Genomic DNA, 17,508 nt, shown 5'->3' with positions numbered 1-17,508 from the left:
CCCCTATGCACCTTCACATCCTTGCAGTCCGTCTGTCAGCACTTTGCCAGTGGCAGTGTGAGACGTGGCGTCAGGGTCTTCTTGCCAGCTCATTCTGTGTCATCTAGCATCGCCACCTCAAACTCTGCATGCCAAAGCTTCAGCGAGGTGCTTATTGGTGTTCCTGTTAAGTCCTTTACTGTTTTTTTTGGACTGTTCTCTTTTGTAGTATACAAATGCTTTCTGGAAATAATTTTGTCCAATCATGCAGGGGCCACACTGCCAAAAAAAGATTTTAAGAATTCCATAAAATGTGTAAAAATATGCTTTTCTAATTATTGTTTTACCTTTTGGGAGATCATTTGCTGAAACATTATACTTTTCATTTCATCATATTTTTCCCCCAGTGCTTGTATATCAACACTGAAAAAAGTCAATTCCAATTCTTCAGGAAAAATATAGTAAAACATGTTTTAAGATAAAATATATATATATTTTTTCTCAAACGTTCTTGTTCGTTTTGCAGGTTATTTTGCTCATTTTATGAATACAGAATAAGAAACAAAACATTAAACTTTCTGAGTACAAATTCATGTTGACAAATAATGTTTTTTTTTCTTATTTTACATTATTATTATTATTATTATTATTATCTTATTTTATTATTATATATTTTTTTTTAATTTAATGTGTTTTTGCACAATGGCTTCGAACCAAATTGGATCCAGAGATAAAGCAAGCAAACAGTTTGTTCATTTTTTAACTAAACGTAGGTCGAGGAGTATTTATTTCACACCTCACCTAGATCGAGCTATTATTGCTCCTTTTTTTTACTTTTGTATTTTTGTCTTCTTTTTCCTCTTTTTCCCCTTTTCTGCTTTTTTTAATTTACTTTCCCTTCTTTTTCTTTCTTTTTTCCCTATTTGTCCCTTTTCCTTCTTTTTATCATTCCTCTTGTATCGTATTTTTTGCTAATTTTCTTTATTTGTTTTCCTCTTTTCTTTTCTTTTTTTTCCTTATTAAAATGGTGGACTTTGGTCACTTTGAGTCTCCGTAATTTCTATTCTTGCTTGTGCTTTGTGGTATTTGTTTTCAATTGCACTACTCAACACAATGACAATCTTGTGGTCGAATATTACACTGTGTTGGTTTATTTATTATACCTTATTGGTAAATAGTGACATTTATTTAAACAGTGCATAATAGTCAAATTAACGAACAACAGTGAGAAATAAAAGTCCATATAAGAAACAACCCTGGCATCCTCTGCAAACTCCTTAGCCGGTGTCCAATATTAAAAACAGAATAAACGTATTACTTTAATTTCTGTGCAATTTGTTAGTCAAGTGGATAGATGAAACTGTGCAGTTGACTATTTCCGTGATGAGCTTAGGATGAAATAGTGGATCATGTCCTTATTAGTGGACCAGGCTCAACATTAATATAATACCCTGCTCCCCGTGTTCTATCCTCACCGAGCTCCCGCTCTTGTGAGAGCGCTGACTCAGGTGAGCAGGTCTTAAACTCCATCCCCCTGGCCGTGGTCCTGAGGCGGAGGGAATGTGACCTTGCCGCCATCCACTGAAAGCGAATAGGTCGGCCCGACGACGGCCAGACAGGGTGAAGATCGACTTCGGCCCCTCATTAGCCCAGGCAGCTCAGGAAAAGTGCGCTAATTACTTTGCTAACAATGCCCTTGCCGTCCACGGCTTAGCGCGGCCGACCCGCCACAGGATAACAAACCTCTAACCTTCTTGAGAAGTTCACATTAGTATTATCGTGATTACTTTGAGTGATGGAGCGGAGAAACCTGGCAAGGAGTTTGGCTGCACTGTTCTGCATTGCTTCAACAAATGATTTAAAACTTGATGTGTTTGATTAATTTTTGAATGACTTTTTTAGAACTGTATGCAGGTATAGAAAGAAAACAATTTGAAGACTGTGATCGCTTTGTTTGTTCCAAACTTTGGCAGACGCTTGTCCACACTAAAAGAAAACTCTAAGCTTCAGGCGTAAAAATTCTAAAAATTAAAATTATAAATCAAATGTAATGGGAGTAAAATTGGTTGTTCTTTCAAACATTAACATATCATTTTTACACTTTTGATTAGCCAATGTCTTGCAAAATTGACACTTACCAGTGGGGATAATCTATACCTTATATTCTAAAAAATATATGGAATAAAATTAATTGATCTGACCTCTGCAAAATGTTTTATTTTGATTCAACAAAAACCTTTTAGATCATAGAAGACTGTCAATGAAGACTTACCGTCTTGAACAGGGGTGGACAAACTATGGCCCGCTCGCCACAATGAGGCCTTTCTGGTTATTTTATCCGTCCCGCCAAACGAAAATGTTAAAAATGTCATTAAAATATGTATTAAATGGTCAAATAAAATGTACTGCTAACAAAAATGTGTTGATTTGGTTCTGCTCTTGTCCCAAGTGTCCCCAACATTTAAATTGCTGCCTACAGATGTGTGCTATTTTTCTCACGTATGTATTTATTTGATTTATCAAGATATTTATCAATTTAACGGGGGAGACAAAATTCTGCACAGCTGTTTTAAATTAGGAGTTTTTCAATGCATTGAATTTAGTGCTTTTAAAAGGGAATCAATAAATGACTTGGTTATAATTCTGATCCCTATAAAAAATGTATTAAATGGTTTATTTATAGAAAAAAAACGTAAATGTCTGCATGTTTGTTTATTCATAAAAGCATATTGTCGCTGTTATTCTAAAAAATACTTTTCTCCATTTTTTTTAAGTAATTATTTTTATTTTTGCCTGAAAAAAAAAAAAAATAGTAATACGTCTTTTTGACATTGCAGCGATGATTTGAGAAAAAATAAATTGGCCTACATAATATTTTTCCCTCATGTTGTGCCGGGCTATCGGATTTTAGGCTTGAATTGTGGATCCAAATAATACAAAATTGGCAAATGGTTCGAGAGGGAAAATATATACCTGTAAATATTTCCTTCTCGACACTTTTGCCACTATTTTCAACCCAATGCTGCCCGCCGCGACTCAAAAACTTTGCCCAACCCTGGTCTAGGAGCAGAAAAACCATAGATTTGGAGAAATTCTAAACCAAGATGTATCCAAACCATCAACTTAATGTAGTAATATACCTGTCCACTTATATTTTAGTTTTTCTCTTACGACGTATAACAATTTTTGTAAGGGGATTAAAAAAAAATACATTTTTTTTGTTGGACCGATCTTGTCTTGGCTATTTCGGCTCTTATCCAAATCGTTACGGTCAACGTCATCGTAGATTGCTAGTCTTGTCATGGTATTCTGCATAGTCTGTCTTGTTGTGAGTAAACAGGTGCCATATTGTGTTTGTAAGGTTTATTGTTGCTTAATAAAGGGAATTCCAATCATTAATAAGACAACCAATTGTCTGTATGTAGAAAATGGCATTCAATTTATAATCCATTTCTTTACGATTAATTCACTAGATTTTAACCCCAAAACCACAGTTCGAAAACATACCGTAACTTCTAAGTCGCATTGGTCTCACAGACACGGACTGCTTCTTATTCTTATACAATATGTTCCAAAATATGCATCTGCCATTGTTTTACAACGTTTGCAGTTCACAGGCCAATCAAGGCTCCTTTAGGTGACTGTCGGACTTTTCTCTGAGTCATTGTTTTTGTGCGACTGAAAAATGTCCGTCGAGGCCAGCATTAAGGCCCCTCGACACTCCCCTTCATCTTTTCTGTTAGCGTGTGGAAAAAAGGCTGGCGGTCTGCAGCCTGACATTACGGCGACAGCCTGTAATCACGAGGCCGTAAAAAAGCCAAATCCAGCGGCCGCAAACAGTGCGGCATCGTCATAGTGGTGGCAGCTAAGAACCATTCACCACTTCTTTCCCATAAACGCCGCTTTGCGGAGTCATGGCAGACCCCCTTTGGAGACGGCAACGCTTTCAATCAATTTGGCTGCTGACATGATATACAGAGGAAGTCTACACACTAACAAAAATGGCCCCCAATTTTATTTTTAAGGGTTATGGGTGATAAAAGCAACGAATAATGAAGAAATAGACTTTTGGGTTGGAGCTAAAGAAAAAAAAAATCAATCTTCTCTTTCCACAAGCTGTTTGCCATTAAGTGTGACGACACTTCCACTACACGGCTCCTCCACTCCCCCTGAATGCTAAGCGGCTATTTCCCATCATTATGGCATTTAATGCGATCAGGATGGTAATCAGATTGCAAATGAAACACCCCCCTGACACACTTGTGTGGGTCGGCTGGCTAGGGAAAGAGGTAATTGATGGGGAACTGGGCAGCGCCAGCAAACACGAGGAGGTAAAGCATTTTTTGTTTTGTTTTTTTTTGCCCCTTTTGGTGGTTTAAAACAAGGAAAAGGAAGAACGAGCTTTCAATGCACTTCGACTCCCCCTACAGTGAACTGAAGTGTTCACAATTCAACACCAAAAATCTAACTATCGTGATATATCATCAAAAAATAAGCTTTATTGGAGGGAAAGTCATCTTAAAACGGATCGCATATTTGGACAGCAGTTTTGGTACTGAGGTTTGACCTAGCGCAATGCTTCGGAAGTTGTCAAGGTTGCCCAAGCATCGGAATGGAAATTAAACAAAATATCTATTTGGCGATCTGTTGTTTTAAAATTTTAAGAGCTTTACTTTGCTTACTTTGACTCCCATTTGAAATGTGAACAAGAATTAGATCAAGCTCCAAGGAGTGCTTTGAAAAATCCTTTTTAATAAACGTAACAAAATTACATCTTATTAATGGGTTTAGGCCTTATATAAGTAAGAAAGGTATACAATTTACAATTAGACATTCTGGACAGAAAATTGTATTCTATACCTCACATTGAATGTATTAATACTAGAGAATTACTTCTTTAATAAAATATTTTACTCATTTCTGGGCTTCTTCACGAGTATTTCTGTCCAACAGCTCGAGGTCATCATCCGTCTCTTAGGTGGCATAATGAGATTTTAAGCTTTTAAACTACTTAGAAGTTGTGAATATGGTGGATAATAGATCTTAGTATGGAAGATGAGTGAGGATGAGAGCCCAAAAGTGCTGGATACGGTAGTCAGTCAGTAAGAGCTAAGAGCCAGTCTGCATCACAGCCACCTGTAGCTGCTGCCTTGGGGATAAGTGGCATCTATTTCCAGCCTCTATTGTAAGTAGAGTGTAAAAAAGTTGATGTCACACTGGTTTGGACTTGGTGGTTTGTGTTTGGGAGTCCTTAACGGCCTGTTTGTTTTCTCTTCTCCTCCTGCCGTGTGTGTGCGTCAGTCGTGACAGTGACCTCTCTACAATCATCTCCAACCTGCACCACAGCAGACAGCATGGCACACCCGAGGGACAGTCAGCCTCCGACCACAACGCCAGTTCAGGACACACAGGTGGGACCTCCAGTATTGTAGCATATGCACGGCTGCGTGTGTGTGCGTGTGGTTCACAACTGTAGATTCCTCACTGCCAGTGTTGGGCACATTACTGGAAAAAAAGCAATTAGTTACCATTACTCGTTACTTCATTTAAAAAGTACTTCCGTTAGCCCCCGGATTACTGACACCCAAATGTAGCAAGTTACTCTGAAAGTCAAGGTTACAAATGACCATATACGGTAGGGAGAATATCGGTCAGGCGAAATTCTAATACTCTGTGCTTAAAACGGTGCCACTGTAACTGTATTTAGTTGTACTTTGTAGGGCTTTGTAAACACGCCCACTCCTCTTTATACATGTGTTTAGTGGTGTGTTGCTGAGTGGAGGGGGAACAGGTATTGATTAGATGATGTTGAAATTCATGAACCGCTTTTAATAAGTAGATGAGTTATATAACAACGTATGAGTTAAAAAATGGAATTAATAAAGCATTAAAGTACAGAGAAAATTCATTCCGTTCAAGTATCGCGTTACTCCCAAAACTGCACCATGCACAGTATTCTTCTATTTGGCTCTGATTTGTGTGTTAGGTGGATTTTTTCTTAAGCTTCTTAGTTCTTCCTGAAGGTCGCTCTTCTGTCTGTTTCTCTAAGTTCTTCCTAAGTTCTATGCAGATTTGTTTTGGTGGTTAAGACCCCTGTTTCAAAGTACCTCAAAATAAATAGCTTTGTTTGTGATTAATCCAAACAATCGTGTGAGATGAGGGAGCGTGTTGTGCTAAGTGATGAGCTTACAGACAGAAAGCAGACAGCGTTTAATCGCAGCTATTTGTCAAGTCGCCTGTGTGAGGATAGTGTGCCGCCATTAAAGACATATGGTTAGAAAACGACCTCACTAATCAGCTAGTATGGCGATTTGGTCTGAAGTTTTATGCGACTGTGACAATTAACAATGACATTTGTGTTAAGTGTGTGAGCTCAAGACAATAAAAGCACATCTATCCCTTTATTGTTCAATGCAGAGCACTTAGGGAAATCATTAGCGATTACACAAACGATAGCACTGTTTTAGAGGGTCTTGTCATGTAATCCACATTAGATTGATATTTTAATTAAAAAAAATAAACAAAAAGTTATAAAAAATTTAAGATCACTCTTTGGATTATCGAAAATGTGTTTAAAACAGATTGCCAAAGAATGTTACCATAACACTGTAATTGAGTCATTCCTAAGACTTAAAAAGTGGTCGGCGGCGCCCTCTGTTGGCTGCGGCTGCATCGGCTCGCTACAACGGGTCAGGTGCAATCGACATTTTGTTCTGTGTACATTGTTACACAGAATGACAATACAAGGAAATTATTATTATTATTATTATTATTAATTACTTACATAAATTAAATACTTTTCTTATTGCGTTATTTATTTTCTCATTTATTAATTTGTAGGTGTTTATCCATTCAAATTGGTACATGAATTGTTTTAAAAAAATTCTATTTCTAGGCGTGTGAGGCTCTCCGCAAATTTTGATTGGATTATCTTTTTCAATCTGCCTTGCGAAGCAATTCGAGGAGTTTGATTGAAAAGAGGAGCGGTTTAATTCAGATTAAATTTAATTTGACTTAATGGGATTATGATATTTGGAATGAAATGGCGGTTACTTTTTGCTGTCTTTTCACAGGTACTTGAATGAACTTGCCAATTGTGTAAACATGACGTTACCGGATATCTCTCAATAATACAATAATATGAAATAAATAATATAAAAGATGATTTGATAGATATGTCAATTTATGACAAAGTGGAAATCATCATTTTGGTGCAATGCCATCAATTTGAACTATTTCGACCCCAATCTCGATTTGAACAATTTTTAATTTAAAAAAAAAACTGTTCCAAGTTCAAATCGTTTTGTCTTTTACCCCCTAAACATTACAGTATTTATTCAATTCTGAACAAGTAAGGACTTGAAATTGATTTAAAAAAAAACAGGAAGTCTGGTACTTTTTTATCTTGTGTATGAAGTTTTAGAGATGTTTAGAGCCTGACTTGACGGTTTATAAGATACCAAAGCACTCTACAATAATTAGATCTAAGGCGCTTGTTTTCATTCCATATGTAAAATTCAGCTTTGTGGGTAACACCCAAAATTTGGCCCTGGAGTGACCCTGTCTCTTCTCATCCTATTAGCTATTATCACAGCAAGCGCCAAATAATCCAACACCTCCGTTCCCTCGCTCCCCGTTCGCTCACCTCTTTTGTCTCCAGGATTAATTGTCCATACGGTGCCTGCGAGAGCAAGGCATTGTGGGTAGATGGGTTGATTTTTACACCCCGTTTTGAAATTTATTTTTCCCCCGAATGCTGACTCAATCATTCTACACTTAAACAACAAATCAAATGAGTAAAGTCACAAAGAGTGTGCGAGGAGGTGGTTTGGAGGCTGCTGACCAAAGAGGAGCTGGCTGAAATTGTTCGTTGCAAGAGGGAGGGGGCGGGGGGTGTTGAGGAGGGTCCAGGACCTGAAAATCTGTCCGTTTGAGTACTAAACCGCGATTAACAGGCTGCCTGCACCCATTGCTCCGTGTCTGTAAACAAGCCCAAGCCGATCACAGTCTCTAATTCTGTCTGCTAGTGAAAAAACGCACGCATATTCGTTATTACTCACAAAAGCTACACAAAAGCGTGCCCTTGTATGATCAACATAGTTAGGATTGAGGTCCAAACACAGTGACGGGTGTCTCTGTACTTTTTACTAGCACCTCTAGACAAAAATTTTTGGTACACTAGTTTTTTTTTTACTTCCTCACCATACGAAGGAAAATTCAGTTCACGAGCAGTCCCAGAGACTTCGCTCACCGCTCGTGACTGCTTACCTTTAGCATCAGCCTTTCCAGTTCACGTATGCAAACTACTACTGGCAAAAATCTAAAAAAATTGTGTAGTAAAATATTTTTGTTCGTACATTAGTTTAAAGTTACAGTAACTTTTAAGTGTACGGCAAGTGCTATAGTATCGTCAACAGTCTCTTGATCTTATAACTGTCAACCTCCGACAATGAATTCAATAATAATCGCAATCCTCCTTATCAAGCGATAATAAACCTTACAAACACAATGCGGCCTACACACATCAAGACAGATTATGTAGAATACCGTGACAATGTTGTCAATCTATGACCACATTGTCGTCTGCTACCTGTGACAGAGACTGTACGGATTATAGCCAAACTGGCTAAGTAAATATCGGTCATTTTGTATTATTTTTCTATGGCGTACTCAATGGGAAATGATCAAAAACATTTACAATATGTGGAAAACAGATAAACTGGCACGTATTCAGTCTCTGTGACTACTTCTTGCAAACGCCTCCTCTTCCCTGCAGTGTGCACACACCATTGTAATGGTGCTCATAGTAAACTAGCATTTTATTTCGTTGATATCATCTTATTTATCTCATTACTATGCTTTTTTATGTTTAAATACTATGAATGTATTTTAGTAATCAGGGAGATGTGTTTTATAGCTATTTCCGATTCAGGCGTAAGCTTTTGGAAGGACGGGGGTGGACCACTATTACATGTTGGGAAAACACGCTTGCTACATGAACAATTCAAGCTACGAGCACAATTTTGGATCTATTTAAGCTTTTAAGAAGAGGTACCACTGTATTCACAATTACCCACAAAAGCTACACAAACGTGTGCCCATGTATATTCACCACAAGTTAGGATTGCCGTCCAAAAACGGTGGCAGGTGTCTGTGTAATTTTTAGATCTGGAGATTATTTGTGTTTTCTTGTCTTTAAGTATTTCCTTCTGCTCTGTCAATTTCACAACTTTGCACCATAGTGTAGAATTAAAGTGTGCATGAACAAAAACAGAAAGTCCATGAGGCAAAGAGGAGAGAAAACTCACAACGGAGCGATGGCGTGATGGAAGAAACATTTGGAATTAGTGAGACGGAGGAAAGAGAGATGAATGAGTGTGCTGGCGGCATCGGGGGAGAAGAGCTGGCGGCAGCTACGGTGGCGGACAGCGCCGCCTGTGTGTGTTCATGTCTGTGTGCGTGTGCCTACATGCATATGTGTATTGTGTGTGTGCAGGAAGGAAAGGAGGTCGCCTCTATGCCGGAGCAGGCCGTTAATTAAATCTGAGGGACAGACAGGAAGGCTGCCTCCCGCCTTCTCTTTTTTTTCCCTCGCTCGTTCGCGCTCTCGCTCCCCAGCCGGCGGCTATTCAGAGGGTCTGTGAGCGGCGATGGGGCGCGGGGGGGTGGGGGTTGGACCGAGGAAGCAGAGGGGATGGGGAGGCGGTTGGGAGGAGCATCGGCTCAGAGGCTGAGAGTCTGGCGGCCTGTGGAGATTGTAAACTGTGGCGCTGTGGTCAGACCGGAGACTCAAGCAGGCAGATAAGGTGTTTTTGGACCTCCTCCTCCCCCTCCACACACACTCCCACAGGCAGTTAGAACTTGTCGATGTGTGTTTTTGTCTTTTACTGGGAGCATCTTCCCCAGTGGGGTTTTAAGAGCCTGTTTTGATTTTTACTTGCATGAGAATCTGGAACACAGCCTGTTTAGGGAAGTCTTTTGATTTTTTTTCTCAGAGTGATAAAGAGTGCAAGTGTGCTTCTATCTCGTATGTCTTATAAAAGTTTATACCAGGAGTCCAATCAAATAACCCTTCTGGATTCTTCACAGGACAAGAGTCTAAAAATAATTATTAACACATAATGAAGTAAATAACCAACAAACCATTTCTGGATTTCTTCACAGGACAAAAGTGGGACAAAACGGAAATCCCTCAGTTTTAGGGGGGAACAAATCGCAACTCTACGTATTTTAAATAAGTTGGGTCGCACCTTGCCAATTGTTGTGAATTTTGTGGTAATAATGGGTTTTAGAGAAACTTGAAATTGCACGTTGGTAATGCAAATTTGGCAAGCTGTTTTAAGTACGTGTACATTTTAAACCCTAACGTTATTGACGCACAGGTTGAGAGAAGGCGGGCTGTGACACAGAACACAATGCACTATGCAAAATCTGTGAAGTAGCAAAACCGTGAAAAGTAAACCGCGACAAAGTGAAATATCACAATACACTTATTTGAGTGCCGTTCAAGCCTGGGCAATGCATTTTTCAAAACATGTACCCGGTCTTTGCCATTCTATTTTCGAAAGCAATGAATGCAAATAAGGTGGAACTACCCACAATCCAGAAATCATTCACATTAGTCACTGATGGTGATGAATTAAGGATTTACTTTTCTTCATCAACTAGCCTGGTGTTGGCGCCGGTCTTGCCGTGTCCTTTGGTTTGTTTATTCCCGTTCGGCTATGCGTTTATTGCCCTAGCCATTACCACTTTTCATTGATGGTTCCCAATCATCCTGGCTGCTCACCGCATATTTTCTGATTGGCTAGCCTGGCGTTAGCGACGGATTTGCCGTGTTGCTTGGTTTGCTTATTCCTGTTTGGTTTTGTGTTTGCCACCATAGCTGCATATTTATGGTTGGCCAGCCTCGTGTTTTTCCGCTGAGGCTGTGCTGGCCTTTTGTTGATCGGTTCTAGTTACCCCCTGTTTTTTTGCCTTTTAGCCCTTTTTTCTGCGCAACCTTTGTTGTACCACTACTGCATAAACCTGGGAAATAAAGCCTAGACACTCTCCACAAAAAAACTATACCAAAACCTAGCTTTAAACACTTTTAACATCTTCGACTAATTAACGCGTAAAACAATATGGAGACTGGCTTCCTAGGTTGATGTGTTCCTCTGATGACATATCAGCTCAGGATGACAAAGACAGGACATTCTTTGTTCAAAATGCATTATTTTGTAAGATAATTGGAATATACTGGAGGAATGTATAACGATTTTATGAAAAAAACATGTACTATATCCTCACATTTTGCATGTTTAAGAATTTGAGAATACCTTTGAAGCATTTTTTTATCATGATTTTAGCTCTAATAAATAAGTCCAGGCTTCTGGAAACTTCTTAAACAGATAAGGCCACCTGCGCACCAGATGACGTGACGGTTAGCGACACATTTTGTCCTCACGAGGCCCATAATTCTTCTTGAGCTCCACTTCTCTTAATTTCCTGAATTCTCTCACCCCCAAACCCCACCCACCCCTCAGCCTCCTGGCGAATCACGGAGGAGGAAAAATAGACAAGCCGCACGCCCAACTGTATTACTTTGTGTACTTTTTGCCCGTCGGCTGTGTGGCGTTTTCTCTCGGCACGAGCCCAAGCGCCTCTGCGTGGCCCCCGTCTCCTTCACCCGTCGCGGCACCCCGCCTGGGTCCTGCCCCTCCCCGGCATTGCTCAGCTGCATCGGCCCGTAAGCCAATCAATGGTGGGGCTTTCAGGGCCGGCGGAGGCCCCAGCGCATGGGAGGGGGGATCAATAAGTTATTAGCACCATTCTGTCAGCTGTAATGTGGAGATTGATTGGGGGGCTGCGGCTGGCGGCCTACCCCGCGTCCCCGCTTGTCACCCTGCCTTTCCTCACGCAGCCCCTGCCGCCCACCTACCCCATGCTGGCCTGATAAAGATGACAGATTAACGGAGTAAGAGAGGAATTAAGGAGTCTGGCTGTCTGAGCTGTCAGCACGCTCGCCACGATGGAGAGAGGAGGGAGGAGAGGAAATCGGACTGTAGTGAAGGGGAGAGCGAAGAATACTGCCTTGCTTGATGGTTCTCCCCGATGGTGTCACATGAAAGAACGGTTTAGATCCCGCTGTTTTCTCCATGTCTTTATCTGCTCTTCCCTTCTCATCGTTTTTTTCTCTCAGTAGGATGAACTGCTGTTATAAAAAAGGTTAACTTTTAAAGTTGACATCAAAAGACATTCGGACATGGCTGAGGATTTAGTTCGATGTATCTGTATTGAGCTGAATCAAAAGTTAATTGTTGTACAAAGCAAGGCTTGGATTATTCTGCTTTATATTCAAAACCAACGTGCTGTAGTGCAGTTTTGCAACAATAAACTCTGATCCGATGGCTCGCCTTTGCAGCTCAAGGCGTTTTGGCAGAACGGCTGCATCGGCATAAATAGTGGCCCATCCCAGCAGAGTGACACTGCGTAACCTGCCAATAATTTAAGGACCTTAAACAAAGGAAAACAATGGAAGACATCCAATATAATTTTTTCCTTAGATGTTTGCTCTTTATTACAAACAAAACAGACTAGTTTGTTCTACAAAAAGGTTGTTGTTATTCTTATTTTATTGCTTTTATAAAATATTTATACCGCAACAAATTCGGTTCTACAATTCAGTGTTGAGCAATTCGGAAAAGTATACTGGTCTGCCAAAAGCAGGCGTGTCCAAAGTCCGGTTCACGGGCGAGATGCGGCCCGTGATCACTTTGGCCACCACCTCCATTTCTGACATGGCCACTGTAAATCCAAAAGGAAAGTTGAGTGAGGGCCGCCGCTTTCAGTATCAGTGGAATTTTTTTTTTCACCAAAATACAAAAGAACTGCACCTCCAGAATTTAAAACTGGAGCGCACACGTTAATGTGCATTAGAGCTCTATTCAAGAGAACTTAAAACTTTAACGTGCGTCAAGCGAAGTGAAATGCTACCAGTAATTACCTAACTTTCAGTTTCTCCATTGGCATGTTTTATTTTTCAAATAAAGGAAATTAAACCTACAGCAAGAGTTGTAACACTTATTTAACTTCCTTAGATTTTGCTTCTTTTCTATTGGTGGGGAGAAAAGAAGCAAAAAAAAACACAAACACCGCGAGTCAAATTAAAATCCTACAAAAGCGAGCTACGATGTCGAAACACTGATCGCCAAGCACTTCACAGAGGGTGAATTTATTAAAAATTGTGTCACTCAAATGGTCGAGAAAATTCGATCTACCCTCACACATTTTCAGTTTACCAAATCCAGACCACTTTCTGAAAAGTTTGGACATCCCTGGCCAAAGGTTTTTAAGTAGACACTCAAAACAAGGAGAGAAAACCTAAATGTATATTTGAACTAGCAAGGAGAACAGTGGAGGACCAAAACCTCCCATAAGATATTCCAATCTGATCTAAAGGCAATTCCAAAAGCCCTTTCTTTTTAATAAATAAACTAGGTTACCTGGGAACCGATCCGCCCTGAAGCATGTGGAAATCAAAGAAACTGCAACATGATAGTCAGATAGTAAAAATGATGTAAACAGTGCATATACAGTGAAGTAAAACGTAAAAATTTGCATTCTATGCAATCTCCTTTGTAGGTGTGCAGTATTTGTAGGCTTAGCAAGTTGATACCTTTATATTATTTTAAGGACCATCACAATTCTTGAACAATACTGTTTGAAAATTTCAACACTCAAAATATTGCTTTGGTGACCTATGAATACAAAATAATAAAGAAAAAGGTAACAAAGTACAGACTTATTAGCATGTAACAATGCACCCAAAACTAAAAAATAATTCAGTGAATGATTCCATAAAATAAAATAATTTAGATACATTTTATTGTCTTGATACAGATGATTTATTTTGGGGGAAAACACATTTGTATCCGATGTACAACTCAATTCAATTTCATCAAGTGGTTGATGAAAATAAAAGCATCCGGATGCCAAAGTTTTTGCAAAGAGACTTTTAAATTTTTTTATCAGGTGCAGGATATTTTTTTGCTCTATTACTCATTAAAATGTGTCAAATTCAAAAGTTTGGAAAAACGTTGCAGTGACACGAGAACTTACTGTAATATCCATTGGTACCGATATGTGCTCATAAAGGTGATGCATTTAATGGTGTTTTCTTTTATTTTGCTCTCTCCTGGATTTCCATTTCAGACAACTAAATCATTGCACGGATGATCAAATAATAGTCACCACCCCCGCCGTAGTGCACAACATAACATAAAAAGCATGTGATTGGGAAGCGCCGCGGGTAGCAAACTTGACAGTAAGCATCCTTGGTTAGTAAACGGCTTGCACATACGCTAGCACAGCTCAGGGCTGGGCATTAAATGGAGCATCAGTCCTCTAAGAAGCCCCATTTAATTGGCTTTAAAAGCCTGCCGCCCTCAAATCTCTGGCCCTCCGGCACCAACTCTGGAGACGGCGCGTCTTTAGTGAGGTCAGCTGCAGGGACGACTCAAGTGCAGTTTGTGTGTTTGATCATGAGCAAGCGTCTCCGGGCCTGATTGGAAAAGTGCCCTTTGCATTTTGGAAGGTACAGTAGAATGGAGGCTTGAGCTAATGGGGACTGTCGCTACACCGGAATGAAGACCTTTCGTTTTTTTTTTTTTAAAGAGCAAGTCGGGGGCAAAACAGCACTATGATTGTAAGTGAAATAAATCAGTTCTTTATGAGAGTTTTGTCTATTTTAGCTCATTAGTGTGGTAATACTTCCTGGATATCTTCAAGAAGAGCAAATGGGATTAAAAATATGATTTTTTTCCATTAATTTCATCTACAGCATTGAAAATGAGTAACAGAGTGCCTAAAGGCCCTTTAATTGTATACCTGCCAGTATCGCATACTTTCACACCAACTGCATGTCCATCCTCTATTCAAACCAAAAACTTTATTTCATCCTCTACTCAGCTTTTTGAAGAATTTAAATTTTGGAAGTAGTGCATTTCTCAATAACAGTCAGCAGTACAGTTTAAGAGTAATAAAATGACTGTCGCGTAGTCCAAAGTAACAATTAAACTGGCGGAGTGAGTTTTAATATTGTAATAAAAACATGGTAAGTTTTCTCTTGACGACTCCACCTTTTGGGTATAAAAAAATGTGTCAGCGTTAAAAAAAAATCATCCGTGATTTGATTTGACCTGTATGCAATTTGGGACGCTAACACTGGACTAACTTTTTGATGAGTCAGCAGTCTCAAGCAGGTCATTTGTTTGTGGCCCCGAAAATAATGCATTTAAAAAAAGCTTACACAACGAGATAACTCTACCTTCTTCAGGCACATACAAAATATTGACTGAGCATGCAGTTTTTCCAAAACCACACTTTGAAATCCAGCCAAAATGTATTTAAATAAATAAATAAATAAATATATATATATATGTATGTATGTATATATATATATATATATATATATATATATATATATATGCAGCACGGCAGCGCAGTGGTTAGCGTGTGTGTGACACAGTTCTGAGGTCATGAGATCTCAAACCTTCCTGTGTGGAGTTTTGCATGTTCTGCCCGTGCTTGCGTGGGTTACCTCCGGGCAATCCAGTTTACTCCCACATTCCAAAAACATGCATGTCAGCTTAATTGGCCGGTCCAAATTGTCCCTAGGTGTGAATGAGCGAGCGGATTGTCTGTCCAAATGGAGGACAGAGACATCTTTATCATCGGGAAAATAATGCTCCACCTAATACTAAAAATACCCCGTGAGGAGAAAGAAAACGAGACAGGGAACGTTTAAAAACAGTGAAAATGGTTGCTTTTGTGTTTTTTAAGAGTCTGGAAGAAAAACTAGGTGAGGGGAAAAAAACACAGCTGGAGAGTGGACATGCATCGTTTCACTTCCTGTGACGCGGTCTGCATCCCCTTCCGCTGTGATTAGGCCCATATTGATTTGAGGTGTTTCTGAGGTGGTTACGGTGAGATGGCAGGGCTGGGAGGAAGGTAGAACTAAAAACGAGGGGATGGAGAGAGGGTTTAGACAGCTCTATTGGATGCTGTGATAGAACACAAGTAAGCTGGGGCAATGTGTGTTGAGAAAAATTTAGGTGTTTGGAACACCATAAATGAAAGGGATTTTTAAATTTGAATTTTATATGTTTGAGGCGAAGAAACAGAAATATTTGAATGGAGTGGGATGCAAGGAATTTAACTAATAGGTACTACCAATACAAATACAGGACATTTGACAGTACAGTATGTGTTCATTTCACAATTGGCTGAGAACAAGGACCAAAGGCTGCTTGAAATTGCTCCAGGACACCAGTAGCTCCAAATGTATTCCATAGGATCTTGAGGGGAGTATTTGGAAAAAAGGTTGCCCTAAGGCAAGTGGAGGGTGTATAAAAGAAAAAAAAGGACAGACTTTTAATTAAGACGTTGACAAAATACCATCATTTTTGGAAGTGTTGTTTCAGTCCTTAATCTTACATTCAAACTTTTTTGCTGCCATCATCTATTCAAATAGAAAAATAGCATAAAACAGTGTAATCTTTTTATATCCATGGTTTCCATCTATTTAGCTTTCTTTTTGTATCTGTATTTTTGCAGATGACCTTCTAGCCAAAAGGAGAAGCTTCTCTCCCAACAGCAGCAGCAACTCGCCATCAGACCGCAAGAAGTCACGTAGCGTGTCACCTAAAGGTGAGACAGAGGAATTCATTTGCCAGAGCTTGGGGACGAAAAGCGTGACTAGAAAAGCATCAGATAGTTGAAAGTTTTACGACTAATCACTTGACTGAGTAGTTAAAACTTAAGCTTCAACCTAATATGGCATTTAAGTAACCTGACTTTACTGACACAAATTATAAAAACAAATGTATTAATGCATTCTTTAAGTGGCCATTCCTATCCGTCTGTCTGTCTGTCTGTCTATCTGGGGCGGCATTAAAATGAAATGAAAAATGAAATGATTTATATAGCACTTTTCAAGTCAATGACTTCCCAAAGCGCTTTACAGTGTGCTTCACATTTCCCAATAGCGGCCTTGTATTGCAGCCATGTAAGACACTAACCTGCTTATTGGGGGTATTAGGGGTTCAGTGTCTTACCCAAGGACACTTCAACATGTAACATGGACAAGCCGGGATTCGAACTGGAATCCCTTGATCCCAAGACGAGCTCTACCTCCTGAGCTCCTGCCGCATTAGCTCAGGAGGAGAAGAGCGCTCGTCTTGGGATCAAGAGGTCGCAGGTTCGATTCTCGGCTCCTCGGTGTTATGTCGAAGTGTCTTTGGGCAAGACACTGAATCCCTAATGCCCCCGATGGCAGGTAATTGCCTTGCATGGCTGACGCTGCTATTGGCTAGTTAGTGTGTAAAAGGGAAAAGTGTGAAGCACATTGTAAAAGTGCTACGGGAGGTCTTTATTGAATTGAAAAGCGCAATATAAATGCAGACCATTCCTGTCTGTCTGCCTGTCTATAGTGGAATGCTTATTTATTTAGAGACTCTGAAGCTACAATAGACACATGGATGTAGG

The 17,508-nt window shown here is 39.7% G+C and overlaps 1 protein-coding gene across 2 annotated transcripts in view; it reads left to right on the top strand.

The window, feature by feature from the left end:
- The window catches only part of samd11 (sterile alpha motif domain containing 11), a 90,822-nt gene that overhangs the window by 36,668 nt on the left and 36,646 nt on the right, over window positions 1-17,508 (top strand). For both annotated transcript variants that reach the window (XM_088331628.1, XM_088331627.1), the window contains exons 4-5: window positions 5,281-5,390; window positions 16,579-16,671. In XM_088331628.1, the coding sequence (XP_088187754.1) occupies window positions 5,281-5,390; window positions 16,579-16,671 (203 nt within the window). The remainder of the gene's footprint in view (window positions 1-5,280; window positions 5,391-16,578; window positions 16,672-17,508) is intronic.

The sequence above is a fragment of the Urocampus carinirostris genome, chromosome 3, assembly GCF_059441175.1.
Source record: "Urocampus carinirostris isolate Australia breed hairy pipefish chromosome 3, RoL_Ucar_1.0, whole genome shotgun sequence".
NCBI classification, from domain to species: domain Eukaryota; kingdom Metazoa; phylum Chordata; class Actinopteri; order Syngnathiformes; family Syngnathidae; genus Urocampus; species Urocampus carinirostris.
The sequence above is the reverse complement of the archived record's forward strand: the minus strand, read 5'-3'. Positions and strand labels throughout refer to the sequence as shown.